We start from the raw sequence: 16,874 nt of genomic DNA, 5'->3' as shown, positions 1-16,874 counted from the left end.
GAGTGAGGGTCATGTGACGTGGCCAGCATCACATGACCGACAGACCGACCAGTCGAGCACCGAGTGATCAGCTCGGCGCTCAAGGCAGACCTAGGAGCAGGGAGCCTCCCAGCTAGCAAAGCTGCCCTGGGAACAAGGTCAAACACAGATCCTCACTCCCGAAGCTAAGCAGCAGGTCTGCGGCTGATGGGAGACCGAGTGCGCCTTCGGCACCCCGTTACAGCTGTCAGGTGAATGCCTGTTGCCTAATTTTTGGGGCCTGTACTGGCCGACAGTTCCATTTTTTATCTCTAGCCACATAATCACGCCCTTGTCTCACTCCTCTGCCTCTCATTATGATGGCGTATGAACCGCATTCACCATAAGCACCTTCTAATGTCACAGGGTTATGTGACTGTGCCCCCCAACCCGTACTGTGCCCCTCACCCCATACTGTGCCCCCTTATACCCTGCATTGTGCCATCTTACCACACCCTGTGCAGTGCCCCTAGTCATTCCCTGTACTGTGCCCTCTTATACCCTTTTATCCGGTCACTGTACAAAGCTGTTATCCTGTCAATGTATGGCGGTGGTATTCAATAACTGGATGGCCATAATTGTATCCCTTTCCCTGTGTCAGAAAAACGTCTAACATAGACGTATTTCTATATAATAAATGGCCACCTAATTGTATTATTATTCGAGGGTAGGACTGATATCTTTATATTATATAGATTATAGTGTATTATACTGTGCCCTGCATTTACCAGGAGAAAACGATCCGCAAGATGTCCTGGACCCGTGTTATTTGGTAACGAATCGCTGCACGACTAAGTTCAGGACGTATGCCATGCATGGCACGTGTGTCATTTTGCCCTGTTTTAGCGCGCTCAGCAGATTGGCACCATTGTTGCACACCACTTTACCAACTGTCGAATTGAGCGGGGTTAGCCACTGATCAGCCTGTGACCGCAGAGCTGAAGCAGTGCAGGATAGGTGTGGCTCTTGGATTCCAGGCACAACAGCCGCAGCACAGCATAGTAACGTCTCACCAGGCACGTCAAATATGTTCTGGGGAGCTTGGGGGGGTGCAGCATAAGAGGTGGTAGCAGTGGAAAATTAGCAATCAGCCGAGGAGGAGACAGAGGATGGAGTAGGAGGAGGAGAAGAGGAGGCCGGCCTGCATGCAATCTGTGGTGGTAACAACAAATCCACACGGTGCAACGGGTTACATGCTTGATGGCCGTCAGAAGGTTCACCAATTTATATGGCAGTAGTTGGTGGGCTAGCAGTTCCGACAAGCCAGCGGTCAGCCGTTGGGCAACAGGATTATCCGGCGTCATAATTTTTTTACGCTCGAACATTTGGGCCACGGAAGCCTGCCTTGTGCCAGATGAACACGACGACGGCACGGTGGAAGGTGGAGTGGAGGACAAATGGGAGGAGAGAGGAGAAGGAGAAGAGGCAGGACGTGGAGCGCCGGGAGTGTGGCTTTGGGGGTTGTGACAGCGTTGCTCCCACTGGGCTCGGTGATGGGAGGCAAGGTGCCTTCCTAAGGCGGTCGTCCCTAGGTGAGTGTTGGGCTTACCGCGACTTATGCGTTGACAGCACAGGCTGCAGATGGCAACACTATTGTCAGCAGCTGACACGTTAAAAAGAGCCCACACTGCGGAGCCATGTGCCGGCGTCCTGGGAGCGCAAGATGTGACCGTGCATGGTGGATGGCTCGCTCCAGATACATTGGCAGTCTGCTTTTTGCCTCCTGTGCACTACGAGTTCTGCCTGCTTCTCCTCCCTCTCTGTTGCTCTGTCTCTCCCTCTGATCTCCCCTCCTCTTCCTCCATCGACACGTCATCATCGTCACCTTCACCACCACTGACATTAGAGATCTCGGAGTAGGCAGCAACCGCTGGGACCACCCTCCTTGGGCTGATCTGGGTACTGTCGTCAGACGGCTGTGTGGCAGCCGTTGCTACCTCTTCTTCCTCATCCGATGCCAAGAATGGCTGCGCATCGGTAAGGTCTGAGAATGGATGGGAAAATATTTCCTCTTATTCGAGTGGAGGGGCTATGGTGGTGGTGGTGTCTTTGGGGGTGCACACAGCAGAGATGGAGGAGGGTGCAGATACAGAGGATGAGGAGGGTGCAGAAGCGGAAGCCTGAATGAGCCACTCAACCAACTCTGGTGCAATCTCCCTGCCCAGCCCCGCCTCCTAGCTAATTTATTCACTGCACTTGCCTCTGTGAAATTGAAGAGAAGCGCAGTAATCTCGCACAGGCGCACTGGCAGAGGCATCGAAGTGCGCATGCACCATCTTCCTGGCCTCTGCCAATGCGCCTGTGCGAGATTATGGCGCTTCTCTTCAATTTCAGTGCAGTGAATAAATTAGCTAGGAAGCGGCTCTGCGTGGGGGGGATATCTGTGGAGGACACTGAAGGGGGGGATCTGTAGAGGACCCTGAAGGGGGATCTGTGGAGGACACTGAAGGGGGGGATCTGTGGAGGACACTGAAGAGGGGGATCTGTGGAGGACACTGAAGGGGGGGATCTGTGGAGGACACTGAAAGGGGGTGATCTGTGGAGGACACTGAAGAGGGGGATCTGTGGAGGACACTGAAGGGGGGGATCTGTGGAGGACACTGAAAGGGGGGATCTGTGGAGGACCCTTAGGGGGATGTTGGGGTGGGAGGTCCTGGAGGGGTGTTTGGGTGGGAGCTCTGGAAGGGGTGGGAGGTCCGAGAGGGGGGGCGATAAATTTTTTTGCTATGGGGCCCAGTCATTTCTAGCTACGCCCCTGATTGGTAAGATTGGACAGGCACTGGAGCGATAGAGCGCCCTGCTGTAGGAGAAGCCGGCGGGAGATGAAAGGAGGAGGGGCCAGCTCCTGGTGGTGTCGGGCACACGGTGCAAGCATGGCGGTGGAGGATCTGACTGAAGCCTAAAGACCAGACATCAAGGTAGACCTGCAGAAGAAGGTGACAGCGCAGTATGTCATGTATACATGTGTGTAATGTATGTAGTGCAGTGTGTAATCATCACATACTGCACTACATATGTAGTGTCCCACTACGTAAATGTGGGTACTACTCAAGGGTCAATTGGGTCACGTTGTTCTCCACCTCCTGTGGAACATGGTCATGGTATTTTATATTTCATTTTAATGTATGTTGTCAAATTATCTCCTGTGTACCAGGCCTGTTAGGGGTGTAGTTTCTCCTACCAAGCTGTAGAGGGAGCTAGGGAACCCCCTAGTATATATAGTTAGGCCCAGACAGGAAAGAGTCAGTCAGTGTGTGTTCAGAAGCCAAGTGTGCACTTTAGCCAGAGAGGAGCTGAAGAGCAGCTTCTGACATGCAGCTAGATAGCCCGGGCTCCTAGCTTGCCTCCAGGAGAAGGGTTTTCCTCCTGAAGATATATAGCACCTTAAAAAAGTACAGAGCAGAGCCACTGCATTCCAGCCAAGTAGAAAACTGAAGGGCAGAAGGATATTTACAGCAAGAGGATTTATAACAGAGGAAGTTTTCCCTACCCAAGGATAAAGCCAGCTATAGGGCATACGGGCCTTGGAGAAAGACAGACAGGATTCTGAGGAAAGTACAGCCTGATCTGTAAGTGTTATTCCCTCTGAGTATCTTGCAAAGACTTTGCCTGCCATTTATATGAAGCCTGCCTGTTACCAACATTTTACATGTGGAACTAACTGAAACCTGTACATAGTTGGACTGTTCATTAAAAAGAAGTTCTGGTTCACTTCAACTTTGTGTACCTCAGTTATTCCTACAACAAATCGGTGTGCCAGCATTACCGTCACTGGCGTCACGAACTTTAAGGGATCTTGCCACAGGCACACTAAATCTACAACACCCAGGGCACCTCACCTACCACCTGGCCTGGTCCCTATACACAGAGAGTGCCCCAGAGGATCCATGTGCCTGCCTCTCCATCACTGCTATATAAAAACTGTGAGTACCAAGAGCAACCCTCGGTTTGTTAACTACCCCTGTGACCTCACATTCGCTCACCCTGCAGGGCTGCGTACTGCACATACATTACACACATGTATACATCGCATGCCCCCTCACAGTAATAATGCCAAGATATGTGCCCTCTTCACAGACTTAATGCTCACACATGCCCCCTCACAGTAGTTATGCCCAGATATGTGCCCCCTCACAGTAATAATGCCAAGATATGTGCCCTCGTCACAGATGTAATGCTCACACATGCCCCCTCACAGTAGTTATGCCCAGATATGTGCCCCCTCACAGTAGTTATGCCCAGATATGTGCCCTCTTCACAGTAGTTATGCCCTGATATGTGCCCTCCTCACAGTAGTTATGCCCTGATATGTGCCCTCCTCACAGTAGTTATGCCCTGATATGTGCTCCCTCACAGTAGTTATGCCCACATATGTGCCCTCTTCACAGTAGTAATGCTCAATCGTGCCCCCTCTCAGTAGTTATGCCCTGATATGTACCCTCCTCACAGCTCACAGTAGTTATACACTGATATGTGCCCCCCTCACAGTAGTTATGCCCAGATATGTGCCCCCTCACAGTAGTTATGCCAGATATGTGCCCTCTTCACAGTAGTAATGCTCACACGTGCCCCCTCATAGCGTTTGCATTTCTTTCTGGCAAAGCTACCTGGTTCCGGCCCACAAAATTTATACCAAGTCTAGTGCGGCCCTCAGACGAAAAATGGTTGGGCACCACTGCACTATAATATACTTTCTATGTTAGAAAGTATATTATATGTATATCACACCCCTCTGCGTATCACACCTATTACCAGTCCTTAAAAGGACTTTTGTGGCCCTATTAGCTAGCATTTGGTGTCCCTAAGTTCCTATCAGCCTGTCCCTGCTCCAAAATGCAACCTCTCTCTACACTGGCAAAAGACATAATGTAAAATGGCTGTCAGATCGGTTTCTGTTATAGGGTAGGGGGTGTGTTCATGTGCTGAAACATCTCAATTGACTGTCCTGTCCCACCTTATGAATGTGTCATGGGTCAAAGTTCGGCGCAATGCAAAAGAATATATTGCGCGCGGACATCGCCATATGTTCGCATGTTCGGCAGATCGCAAAGTTGCCCGTGAACCGACCGCCGTGCGAACCGCAAGGCCATCACTATCAATAAGGTCTAACAGTTAGATGGAGTTGTCTACTGCTGTACTTTTGTAGGCCGTTGTTGTATCAGAACTGGGACCACCAGAGAATCTTTTCTTACTTTGAAGGACTGGGCGATGGGCGATATTACATAGGCAGATATTCTGCCTGCAATAATAGCATGTTGATTGATGCTTATTAAAAGCAGTTTATATACAGCAATCATTGGGAGTACACAGACAAATGATCAATACTATGATTGTCCATTGTTTACAGCTTTCATTTTTGGGCAGCACATCCTCTGTTAACACAGGCTGATGTGTACCCGGCAAACAATGCTTTTTGGTGCTACATAAAAGATGTGCCAACAATGTAATTGATTGGTGTTTTTTTTTTAAATAATAAGCCTATGAGCCAATAATCTGTGAGCCAACAGTATGATCACTTATGACCAACTGATAAATGAAATGTATTTATGCTCTATTAGTGCTATTCAAGTCATATAGCTTTAATCAGCAATCATCTGTATGGGGCAATGCAAGCCTTTTCTTGTAAATATTGTAGAAAAAGTGCATTTATGTACAAAAACCAATGTCCCCCGGAAAACACACTCTAACTTTAGTAAATGTATGTGCCTAATTCTACTCCTTATTCATTACAATGTCTCTGTGCAGGCATGAACTAAGGGGCACATTTATTAACACTGGCGTTTTAGACACCAATCTTAATAAAGCCCTAAGATGGCGATGGATCCGCTGAAGTTATGAAGAGATGCCGACCTCTCCATAACTTCGGTGCATCCAGCGCCAGTTCTAAATTTAAGACCGCTTCATAATTGTCTTACGTTTAGACCTTTTTCTGCCGGCCCGCCCCCTTCAAACCACACCACACCCACAATTTTAGACCTAGCGTGAGCGGAGAAGTCACATCTGCGCCAATATAGCCGTATTTTAGTATAATAAATAACCCTCTAAGTCTCTGTTCTGGAACTTATCTTAAACTTTCCAATGCCGCCAGCCTAATATATGGCGTTTTACAAGCTGGGTCAACGTCCTCAACGTGCCCTTTTCTTATGATCTATTTGCTGTAATGTATACATCTTCATACTATCGCTCATGCAGTCAACCTGCTCTCCTTCCATTTTTTTATAGAACACTGTGGACAAGCTGATTAAGAAGGCAAACTTGGCTTTGGTGGTCGGTAGCAGCAGCTGGAGGGAGCAGTTTGTGAGCGCTGTCACTGTCAGCGCAGGTGAGATCAGTCCATCCTGCACATAATTCCTCTTCTAACAGTCACATTCAATGACATTGTCCATCGCATTCCCAGAACACAGTAAAGCTTTACATTAGGGCCTCATGCACACGAACATATTTTGTTTCTGCGACTGTTCCGTTTTTTTGGCGGATAGGATGCAGACCCATTAATTTCTACGGAGCTGTAATAAAATGAGGATAGACAACTGTTTGTTTTCCGCATCCGTTGTCCGTGGTTCCATTCTGCAAAAAAAAATAGAGCATGTCCTATTCTTGTCCGTTTTACGGACAAGGATAGGCATATACAATGGATCCGCAAAAATAAACCGATGCCATACGGACGTCATCCATTTTTTTTGCGGATTCGCAATTTGCGGACTGCAAAACACATATAGTCGTGTGCATGTAGCCTTAGTCTTATGCCAGAACACAAGAATGCTTTGCATTGTTGCACACTTAGTATACATTACGCACTAACCCCAAAATGCTCACAACTCTTTGCACACATAATGTATATGCACACATGCTTTTGCACATTTCTTCACATCACTAACTCTGCTTTTCCCCTCTCCCCATCTTGAACACACCCTTGTTTTGGCATGCTACCCTATCACTCATTTTCCTGTCCTTATCTATTCCTCTACCTGATATTCCACCTATTATCATTTTATCACTACCCCTTTTCCTTATCCAATCTGCCCATGAATCTTTATTTTTGCTCATTTTTGCCTCTGTCACTTGCTTTTGTGCTGCTCTTCTTCCAAATCCCCCAATTCCTTTCTGCATGTCCCATTCTGGGCAGGAGATGATGATGAGGAGGAGAGCAGTGAGGAAGGGCTACCCAGTTGCTGTGACTACATCATGCATTTCCTGACCGTCTTCTGGAAGGTGCTCTTTGCCTTTGTGCCCCCCACTGAGTACTGGGGTGGTTGGGCCTGCTTTCTGGTCTCCATCTGCATCATTGGAATCCTCACTGCTGTCACTGGTGACCTGGCTGCACACTTTGGCTGCACGGTTGGCCTCAAAGACTCCGTCACTGCTGTGGTCTTTGTTGCCTTGGGTACATCTGTACCAGGTATGGACTGCTCTGTAATAATGTTTCTCTGTTTTGGGGAGGGAGATGACCACACAGGGTAGAAGCAGACATTGTCATAACATGAATGTAGAAATTATGTATAAGTCTACGGTGGTGGTCATAGTCTCACATCACAAATGGATGGATCTCCTCTCCATTGTTGTTACACATTCATGGTCACAATATATTTTTAGGGTGACAGTTTCCTATTCAGTTGTTGATCCTAACTTGTTACAATAGACCTATTTTTGGTTCTGAGTGTAACCAGAATAGTTAAACATGGATGATTTCTTTCTTAACGTGGTCATACACATTTGATAGAAATAGGCTGAATGAACAATCATCTGGTGATTGATTGTTTCACAGACACAGCCATACAAACTGGCTATGCATATGTAATAATATTGATTGAAGGACAAATGATCTTTCTGGGAACATCCTTTCACAGAATTATCTTTTATCCACAAAAAAATCATTCTTAGGGCTCATTCACACGACCGCATGTATTTTGCAGTCTGCAAAAAACTGATCTGCAAAAAATACGGATAACATCCGTGTGCATTCCGCGTTTTGTGGAACGGAATAGCTTGCCCATAATAGAACAGTCCATAATACGGACAATAATAGGACTTGTTCTATTTTTTGGCCGAACAGATATACGGAAACGGAATGCACACAGAGTAACTTCCGTTTCTTTTGCAGACCCATTCAAATTAATGGTTGCGCATACGGTCAGCAATGAAAGCGGAATGGACACGGAAAGAAAATACATTTGTGTGCATGAGCCCTTAGAATGTAAAAGCTTTCATTCAACTATTGCACAAAAATTTCATACATGGCCAATATTCTTTCGGACAATAATTGTGTGTCATAGGTCGGCTAAAACCTTTGTTTTCCCCTGTCGTCTCCACAACAGCACCCCTGAGATGACTCTGCTCTGCCAGGGACAGAAAAAACAAGCAGAGAGGTTAAAAAAACCCTCTCCTCCCACCACCATCATCAGTGTTTTTCCTGTACCTGTGCAGGACAGATGTGCAGAAGAGGATCAGAGGTCTTTGCTTTTAGGACCTTATACATATGGGATCTAAAGCAGTAGATCTAGTGTAGGTAGTAGTGTTGAGCGCGAATATTAGAATAGCGAATATTTATCGCGAATATCGCAACTTCGCTAATTCAGAAATATTTCAAATATAGTGCTATATATTCGCTATATCAAATATTCGTAATTTTTTTACATCTGAAAACATGATTCCTCCCTGCTTCTTGCTTGTGGGTCAATGAGTCATTGGCCCGCAAGCAACTTAAGCAGAAAGGAATCATGTTTTCATATTGAAAAGAAATTACGAATATTCAAAAAAATTAATATATTACAATATAGCGAATATATTAGTTATTTAGAATATTTATATTTTTTTTTTCAATGTGTACTGTTATTCCACTTCGGCATACTCCTCCCCGACAAGCGTCCCTGTCACCATTGGAACGCTTGTGGGTTAGAAAATACCATTGGATCTGAGTTTTCCCTGAGATCGTGAAAACTCAGATCCGACGGTATATTCTAACACACAGGCGTTCCCATGGTGACAGGGACGCTTGTCGGGGAGGAGTATGCCAAAGTGGAATAACAGTACAGATTGAAAAAAAAAATATGAATATTCTAAATAACGAATATATTCGTCATATTCTAAAACAAGAATATATAGCAATATAGTGAATATTCGTAAAATACACATATAGACTGCAAGTTAGCTAATATAGTGCTATAAACTTTTCATAGTCGTAATTTTTTTCTCTTATGAACTTCAGATTTGAAGAAAAATTACAACTTAAAAAAAAAAAGTTATAGCATTATATTAGCTAAATTGCAGTCTATATATGTATTTTACGAATATTCGCTATATATTAGTTTTTTTGAATATTCGTCATATTATTAAAAAATAATATATAGCACTATATATAGTGCTATATACTGTATATTCGTTTTTGATCAATTTCGTATTATGCGATTTTTACATTGCAGATTTTTCACAATTGCGAAAATAATCTCGAATACGAATATTCGCGAATATGTGACAAATATTCAATTGAATATTCGCAAAATATCGTGAATTCGAATATGGGACCGGTCGCTCATCAGTAGTAGCTCGCAGCTCCCTGCCTTTCCTCTATTATTGTACCTGCTAAAGTTGGCAATACTCAAGGGGGTAAGCCCTCATATCCTTTGTCAGATCACCTCTTTAGTCAGTCCTGGTAAGTATTTGATACATGCAGATAGAGCTCTGTTGAGCTCCCCATGTTGTAAAGACGCAGGAGCAGGCATGTTTCCAACAGACACGTCACTTCCGGTAACGTTGAGGTAGGCTGTTGGTTTAAGAAGTGGAACACAGCAGCAGTGGAACGCAGTGCTTTGTTCCAGTCACTATACTTCCTGTGAAAGAGTGTTATAGTGTGTTAAAGTTTGGAACCCCCTCTTTTTTTTGGGTTCCTTTGATTTAGGTAGTTTTTGGTCCTCCCTTTTCTATATTTATTGTAGTCTGAAAAGGAGATGGGTCCAAAGTGTAAGCTTGCTGCTGCCTGTAAATGTGCGATATCTGGAAAGAAGCAAGATTCATCATACAAAAAGCCACTTTGCCCTGCTTGTACTCTTAAGGTGGTTCAGGATGAAACACCTGTGTTTATGAATAAAATTAAGACCCTTGTAAACTATGAGATTCAGTCGGCTATGTCTGGGCTATCTGTATCTTTAGCTCCTAAATAGAGCAAGAACAAATCTAGAGAACATGTAATTTCTGACTCCAGCGTCTCCTCTGATTCAGATTGCTGGGAAGAAAAGGAGGAAACAGGATGATTCTACTGATGATAGAGTATTTACTTAAGGCAGTGGGTAGCACCATTGAACTTGAAGATGTAAAAAAAAAAAAAAAGATGTCTACTAGATACTATGTTTGGAGGATTGGGAGAAAAACAAAAAAGAGTGTTTCCACTCATGAAAATATTCATAAAATGATCCAAAGTGAATGCAACACACCTGAAAAGAGAATTTTTGTTCCTAGACGTTTAAAAAGGAGATATCCTTTTAATGAGTCTGATGTGGAAAAATGGGACTCTGCCCTCATGACTGATGCAGCTGTGCTAAATTAATCAGAAGCACATCCATTCCCTTTGAAGATTCCTCTTTTGCTTAAAGATCAGATAGATAGAAAGACTGAAGGAATAATCAAAAAGACGTGGGAATCAGCGGCAGCTATGCTACGTCCAGCAGTCTCCTCCACTTGAGTGGCTAGATCGGTATACCTGTGGATGGAACAATTAGAGTCTCACTTGAAAAATAAACCCCCTAGGGAATAGATTTTGTCCTCTATTCCTCTCCTCAGGTCTGTGGCTGGGTTTCTGGCAAATGCCTCTGTGGAGTCGGTGTGTATAGCGGCCAGAACATCTGGGTTAGCAAACTAGGTTAGGCGAGTTTTATGGCTCAGGTCATGGAAGGGTGACATTGCATGTAAAAATAAGATTTGCTCTATCCCCTTCCATGGGAAATATGTGTTTGGATCAGATCTTGACAAGATTCTAGAGAAAGAATCTGAGAAGAAAAGAGGTTTTCCTGAGGAGAAGGTACAGAAAGATAGACCTAATAAGACATCTGAGTTTCAGAACCAATATAGGTCAGATAAAGGAAAAACTGGCCGCTGGAGCTACAGGAAAGGTTGTAAAAGAAGAACCTTTCTTTTTGGCCCCTCCCAGCAATCCACCTCCAAATGATACCATTAGAGTAGAGTTGTTTGTGTCAGCTTGGAGGAAAATAACAAGCAACCAATGGATTCAAAACAGGATACAAAATAGAATTTACATCCACTTCTCCAGATGTATTTAGGTTAACAGATCTTCCATTACCCCTTCAAAACAATAATTTAAAGAAAGGTGTTCAGGACCTACTTCAGTTGGGGGCAATTCAACCGGTTCTTATTGCAGAACAGTTCACAGGACACTATTCGATCCTTTTTCTTGTCAGAAAACCAAACAGGACTTTCCGTATGATCATAAATTTGAAACATCTAAACAGATCATCTAGAAAGAGGAGTAGATTGGATTCTGGAACCTACCCAATCCTTGACCATGGATGACAGTGCGCTGGGTTGGGGTACTCATGTAGCTTACACATCTTTTCAAGGAGCATGAAGTCAGAAATTGTACCAGGAGTCCTCAAATCTAAATGAACTAACTGCAGTCCTCAGAGCATTAAAGGCCACAAAACAGCTAATAAGAAAATCCCATGTAAAAGTTTATTCAGACAACATAACAACAGTAGCTTTCATTCAACACCAGGGAGGAACGAGAAGCCATCTTCTTTAACAGACATCAGCCAAAATATACTAATGGGCAGAGAAAAATCTACTTTCTTTACGAGCAGTCCCCAGGAGAATGGACTCTAGCTCAGGAAGCTTTTTCCCTAATAACTCAGAGGTGGGGAATACCATTTGTGGACCTGTTTGGATCCAAACAAGAAAGTAAAGCTGAGAGGTTCTGCTCTCTAAATCCAAAGGACAATCCTCTGGCAGTAGATGCCTTCTCAATAAAATGGTATCAGAAGTTGGAATTTCCCTTTACTCCCTTACCTTTACTACCAACCTTTACTTCGGAAAATTCAGATAGAAAGATCCAGAATAATGTTGGTAGCATCCCTCTGGCCAAGAAGACGTTGGTTTTCCCTCTTAACAGAGATGTGTTTAGGGGATTATCTGGAGCTCCCGCTGTTGCTGGATCTGTTTAGCCAGGGACCAGTGACACATCCAGACATAAAAGATTTACAGCCTGGGTGCTGAACAGGCAATCTTGAAAAGAAACTGGCTATCTGTAAAGGTAATTGGGACTCTGATGTTAATTCATAAGCCTACTACAAACAAGATTTACCATAAGACTTGGAATAGTTTTATTTTGAGGTGCCATAAAAACAGAAGAGAATGTGACAATCCTCAAGTTCCAGACATTCTAGAGTTTCTACAGAAGGGTTTGGACTTAGTTTGAGTACATTTAGAGTCTAGGTAGCAGCCTTAAGTGTCTTTTTTGATATTCAGTTGTCAAACATTTCTTTAGTTTCAAGATTTTTAAAAGTGATTGATAGAATTAGGCCCAAGACAGAAAATCTTATTCCTCCTTGGAACTTAAATCTGGTTCTTAAGGCATTAGCTGGTCCTCCCTTTGAACCAATTGATTAGATACCTGTTAATCTTCTTACTTAGAAAACTATATTTTTGGTTGCAGTAACATCAGCCTGTAGGGTTAGTGAGACCCAGGCTTTAGACACTTTTTTCCCCCCATATTTCTCGTCCTCTGAAGACAGGCTTAGGGTACTTTCACACTAGCGTTTTTCTTTTCCGGCATTGAGTTACGTCCTAGTGGCTCTATACCAGAAAAGCACTGATTCGTTTTATCCCCATGCATTCTGAATGGAGAGAAATCCGTTCAGGATGCATCAGGATGTCTTCAGTTCAGTCTTTTTGACTTTTCAGGACGGAGATAATACCGCAGCATGCTGCGGTTTTATCTCTGTCCAAAATTCCGCAACACTTGCCGGAATGCCGGATCTGGCATTAACTTACATTGAAATGTTTTAGTGCCGTCCCGGCATTAAAAATACCGCAATGCCGTATCCGACCTTCCGGTCTGCGCATGTGCAGACCTTTAAAAACGTGGAGAAAAAAAATAGAAACAAATCAGTTTGTCCGTATGACAAACGGACAGACTGTTCCATTCTTGCAATGCATTTGTGAGACAGATCCAGATCCGGATCCGTCTTCAAATGCTGTGCGTTTGCATGCAGATTGACGGATCCGGCAGGCAGTTTTGGCGATCACTCTGCCGCAAGTACCCTTATGAACCATCTCAGGGGTGCTGTCATGGAGACATCCAGAAACCTATTACTGGTAAGTGTAATAACACTTTTTTCGTTAAATTTCACCTGACACTCATTTTATTTTAACTTGAAATCATCCATTTGATCAACTTTAGACTAATTGGGATGGGTACTTTTAGTTGTTTTTTTATTTTTTATTAGAGAACTTCAAGGCTTTGTCTAAATATCTAGCTTCACCAAAGGTCTTACTAGAAGCTCCTGGTCCACCATTCTAAATCTGTAACAGGACTCCAAACTACCATGTGTCACTTATAATACTAGAGTCTTCCTATATGGCAGAGGACTGTCTGGACCAGGCATGGCCAACCTGAGGCTCTCCAGCTGTTGCAAAACTACAACTCCCAGCATGCCCAGACTGCCAACAGGTATGAGCCTACAGCAGGGCATAGTGGGAGTTGTAGCTTTGCAACGGCTGGAGAGCCTCAGGTTGGCCATGCCTGGTCTGGACCATCTCAAACACCAGGGTCTTGGAGAGACTGATACATTTGAATCCACTATAGCAGCACTCCTAACCCCAACATAGATTGGTCATCAACAGTTATAGGAGGACCCATGTCTTCAATTACAGTGAACTTGCATTTATTCTATTACAAAAATGCATTAAATGCAATTAGAAATCTGTAAATAATTTATTTGATCACATACATATAAGGAAAACTTCTTTATGTAGATGTTTTGACTAATTTCAATACCAAGGAATTGCAAAGGTGCTAGTCAAAATGATATACATGTAAACTGTATCCTAAACTTGCACAGTGCATTTACTTAATTTTACCTTTCTTTCCTTCAGACACATTTGCAAGTAAAGTGGCAGCAGTCCAAGACCCTCATGCTGATGCTTCAATTGGTAATGTGACAGGTAGCAATGCAGTCAATGTATTTTTGGGACTAGGTATTGCATGGAGCATTGCTGCTATATTCTGGGCTGGAAAGGGGAAAACCTTTTATGTGAACCCTGGTAGCCTGGCATTTTCTGTCACCCTATTCACTGGACTTTCTCTTGTCTGCCTCTGTGTTCTCCTTTATCGCAGAAGACCACCAATAGGAGGAGAACTTGGGGGTCCACGACTTCCCAAAATCCTGACTTCCCTCGTATTTTTTGGGTTGTGGTTGCTGTACATATTACTTGCATCACTGGAAGCCTATTGCCACATACCTGGTTTTTAAAGACTGTTTTTCCTTCTTTAAAGATTTGTCTTCCCAGGAAATTTTGGTCAATTTCTAGACTGCTTTTTAACTTCTCACACATCTCAAAAATAAATTGCACAACTGAGATGACGGATGTCAAGTATATTAGCCTTTGGCAACATATCATTGCTCTTTACTATGTTGTCTTCCGAGGTACCCATTTCTAGGAAAATTATGTCAACTGAACCTCTGAGGGTAAAACAAAATGTAATTATTCTGCCTTTTTGACAACCACACAATTTTGAAGAGCACTGTTATTTTCTGGATAGTTTGGACAACTATTACTGTTTTGGATTGTTCTGACTGTGTGAGACCATAAATAAGAACTACTTCATCGGAATACAACTTCCACATCTACAAATGTTATTCCACTGTCAGGAGCAGGTGATGCAGAGGTTACTCTCATGGACAGTGAAGCTTCCTTGTTTTCTGTTTCTTGAGATATTGAAGTAACATAAAATTAACATAAATGATCACGTCCAGGGCTTCCATTGTCCATGCTGGACAAATTGGGGTCTTCCTTTGTAAGGAACTGCCATGGAATCAGGGTAATGGACTAAATAACGGGGGAATTATTATTTTGAGTTCAGGTTACAATGACTTTAATAACAGACAACTAAATGAGAAGTGAAAATTCTGAGAATGAAAGTCCAGTTAAAAATGTCCACCCAATCTCAGGCTAAAGTACTAGTAATAAAATAGGATTTTCCGTGGGAGAATTTTCCTATGTGCAGTAGACATTCAGAATATAAAACTTCAACTTAATTAAAATTCCAACTTCTGTCATAATAGAGAACATCTAAATTTGCACATTATATCTAGATGGACTGAGAGATTCTAATACAAGTTGAGGGAGTATTAGTAGGAGAAGTAGGAGGCTGAAGAATGATGGTTAGGAAAACCTTGCGGGATTATATGACTCTGTGTCAATATGATTGTTCTCTGTGAGTTCATTGCACGTAAACTCACTGTATAACCTTTATAAACAATGTGTATGTGTGTTTGGTATGTTATAATGTACATACAACATGTATGTAACATGTTTAATGGTGTGGCATAGGGTGTGCCATTACTCAATTGTATTTGATTATTAGGATGTGAGTGTAGAATAAAAATACACTCTTAGACATGTCTGTAGAATCAGTGGAGAGTGCGGCATAATTGTTGCAAATTGTGGTGCTAAATTACAGTGTATGTGTTTTATGTGATTACCTGATGCAGGTGTGTTGAGTCGGTACTACACGACTTGTCTGTGCAATACAGTCCTGTGCTGAACACTAACAATTGAATGTATATTTACTACTTGTTATCCGGAAAAATGTCCAGGAACTACATGATCATGAACCCCTGGTAAAAGGAACCCCTACAGGCTACATCTCAAGACTCATGGGCACTGCAATGACTCAAGGTCCATAGACTGTATATTTGTAAGTGATAAAATCATCTTCAAGTGTTACAGGAGTCCGTTTAATGATGGCAGCTCTGAAGGAATGTTGTCAGTCTGCCCATACCTTGACCTTGTATTCTGTATGTGTTAATGAGTGGCATCTTTTGAAATTATCCTGTTTATATAAGGGTTGTCTGTAGCCAATACTTGAATAATCTAAGAAGTCTAAATGTTATCGACAAAGACTAGAAAGTATCATCTATGGTTTTTCCACACGATTTTACCCACTGTGTGTAAATGTGCCAAATTTTACTATTTACAACCTACTAACATAACAGGTCATAACTGCCAGCCGGAATATATAATAGACAGGTAAGAATATGAGAAAGTCTTATATACAGTATATTGAATGGAAGCTGAACTGCAATTCACCAACACGGCCACTACACAGTGAATGGAGCTTTTTTCTTACCGCTCCTTCCAGTATGTTTTTTCTAGTTTTGAGAGAATCAAAGTCCGATCTAACTTTCTAGGAAAGTTGAATTCGCCGCGAAGTAGAATTTCTCCGTGCTTCGTGGTAGCAAATCAATTTTTCCTGAAATGGTGTAAAAACTAAAAAATCATACTTACCTCATGCATTTGCTCACAACAGGCCAGCCACCGCCACCTTGATTGAATATCTCGCACAAAATCCCATGCGCGGCGATGTATGATGTCACCACGTCGCTTGACTTGATGACATCATCACAGGCCGTGCGAGATTTCGCACCAGAACTTCATTCAAGATGGCGGCGGCCGGCCCATTGCGAGCAAATGAATGAGGTTAGTATGATGTAATTATAATTATTTTTTTACACTGTATTATTACTTTCAGATGCCGCGGTGACAGCGGCATCTGAGGGTTACAGTGATGGGGAGCGGTGCAATTGCTGCTCCCTGTCATTGCACCCACTACTTACAAACAAACGCGC

At 43.2% G+C, this 16,874-nt stretch overlaps 1 protein-coding gene across 1 annotated transcript in view; it reads left to right on the top strand.

Annotated features, from left to right (window-relative positions):
• The window catches only part of LOC120980634 (sodium/calcium exchanger 1-like), a 189,685-nt gene extending 175,060 nt beyond the window's left edge, over positions 1-14,625 (top strand). The window contains exons 5-7 of the mRNA XM_040409853.1: positions 6,241-6,340; positions 7,145-7,417; positions 14,119-14,625. Of these exons, the coding sequence (XP_040265787.1) occupies positions 6,241-6,340; positions 7,145-7,417; positions 14,119-14,495 (750 nt within the window). The 3' untranslated portion in view covers positions 14,496-14,625. The remainder of the gene's footprint in view (positions 1-6,240; positions 6,341-7,144; positions 7,418-14,118) is intronic.
• Positions 14,626-16,874: the final 2,249 nt, after the last annotated feature.

Source organism: Bufo bufo, chromosome 10 (assembly GCF_905171765.1).
Source record: "Bufo bufo chromosome 10, aBufBuf1.1, whole genome shotgun sequence".
In the NCBI taxonomy this organism is placed as follows: Eukaryota; Metazoa; Chordata; class Amphibia; order Anura; family Bufonidae; genus Bufo; species Bufo bufo.
Note: the sequence above shows the minus strand (reverse complement) of the source record. Positions and strands in the feature narration are given on the sequence as shown.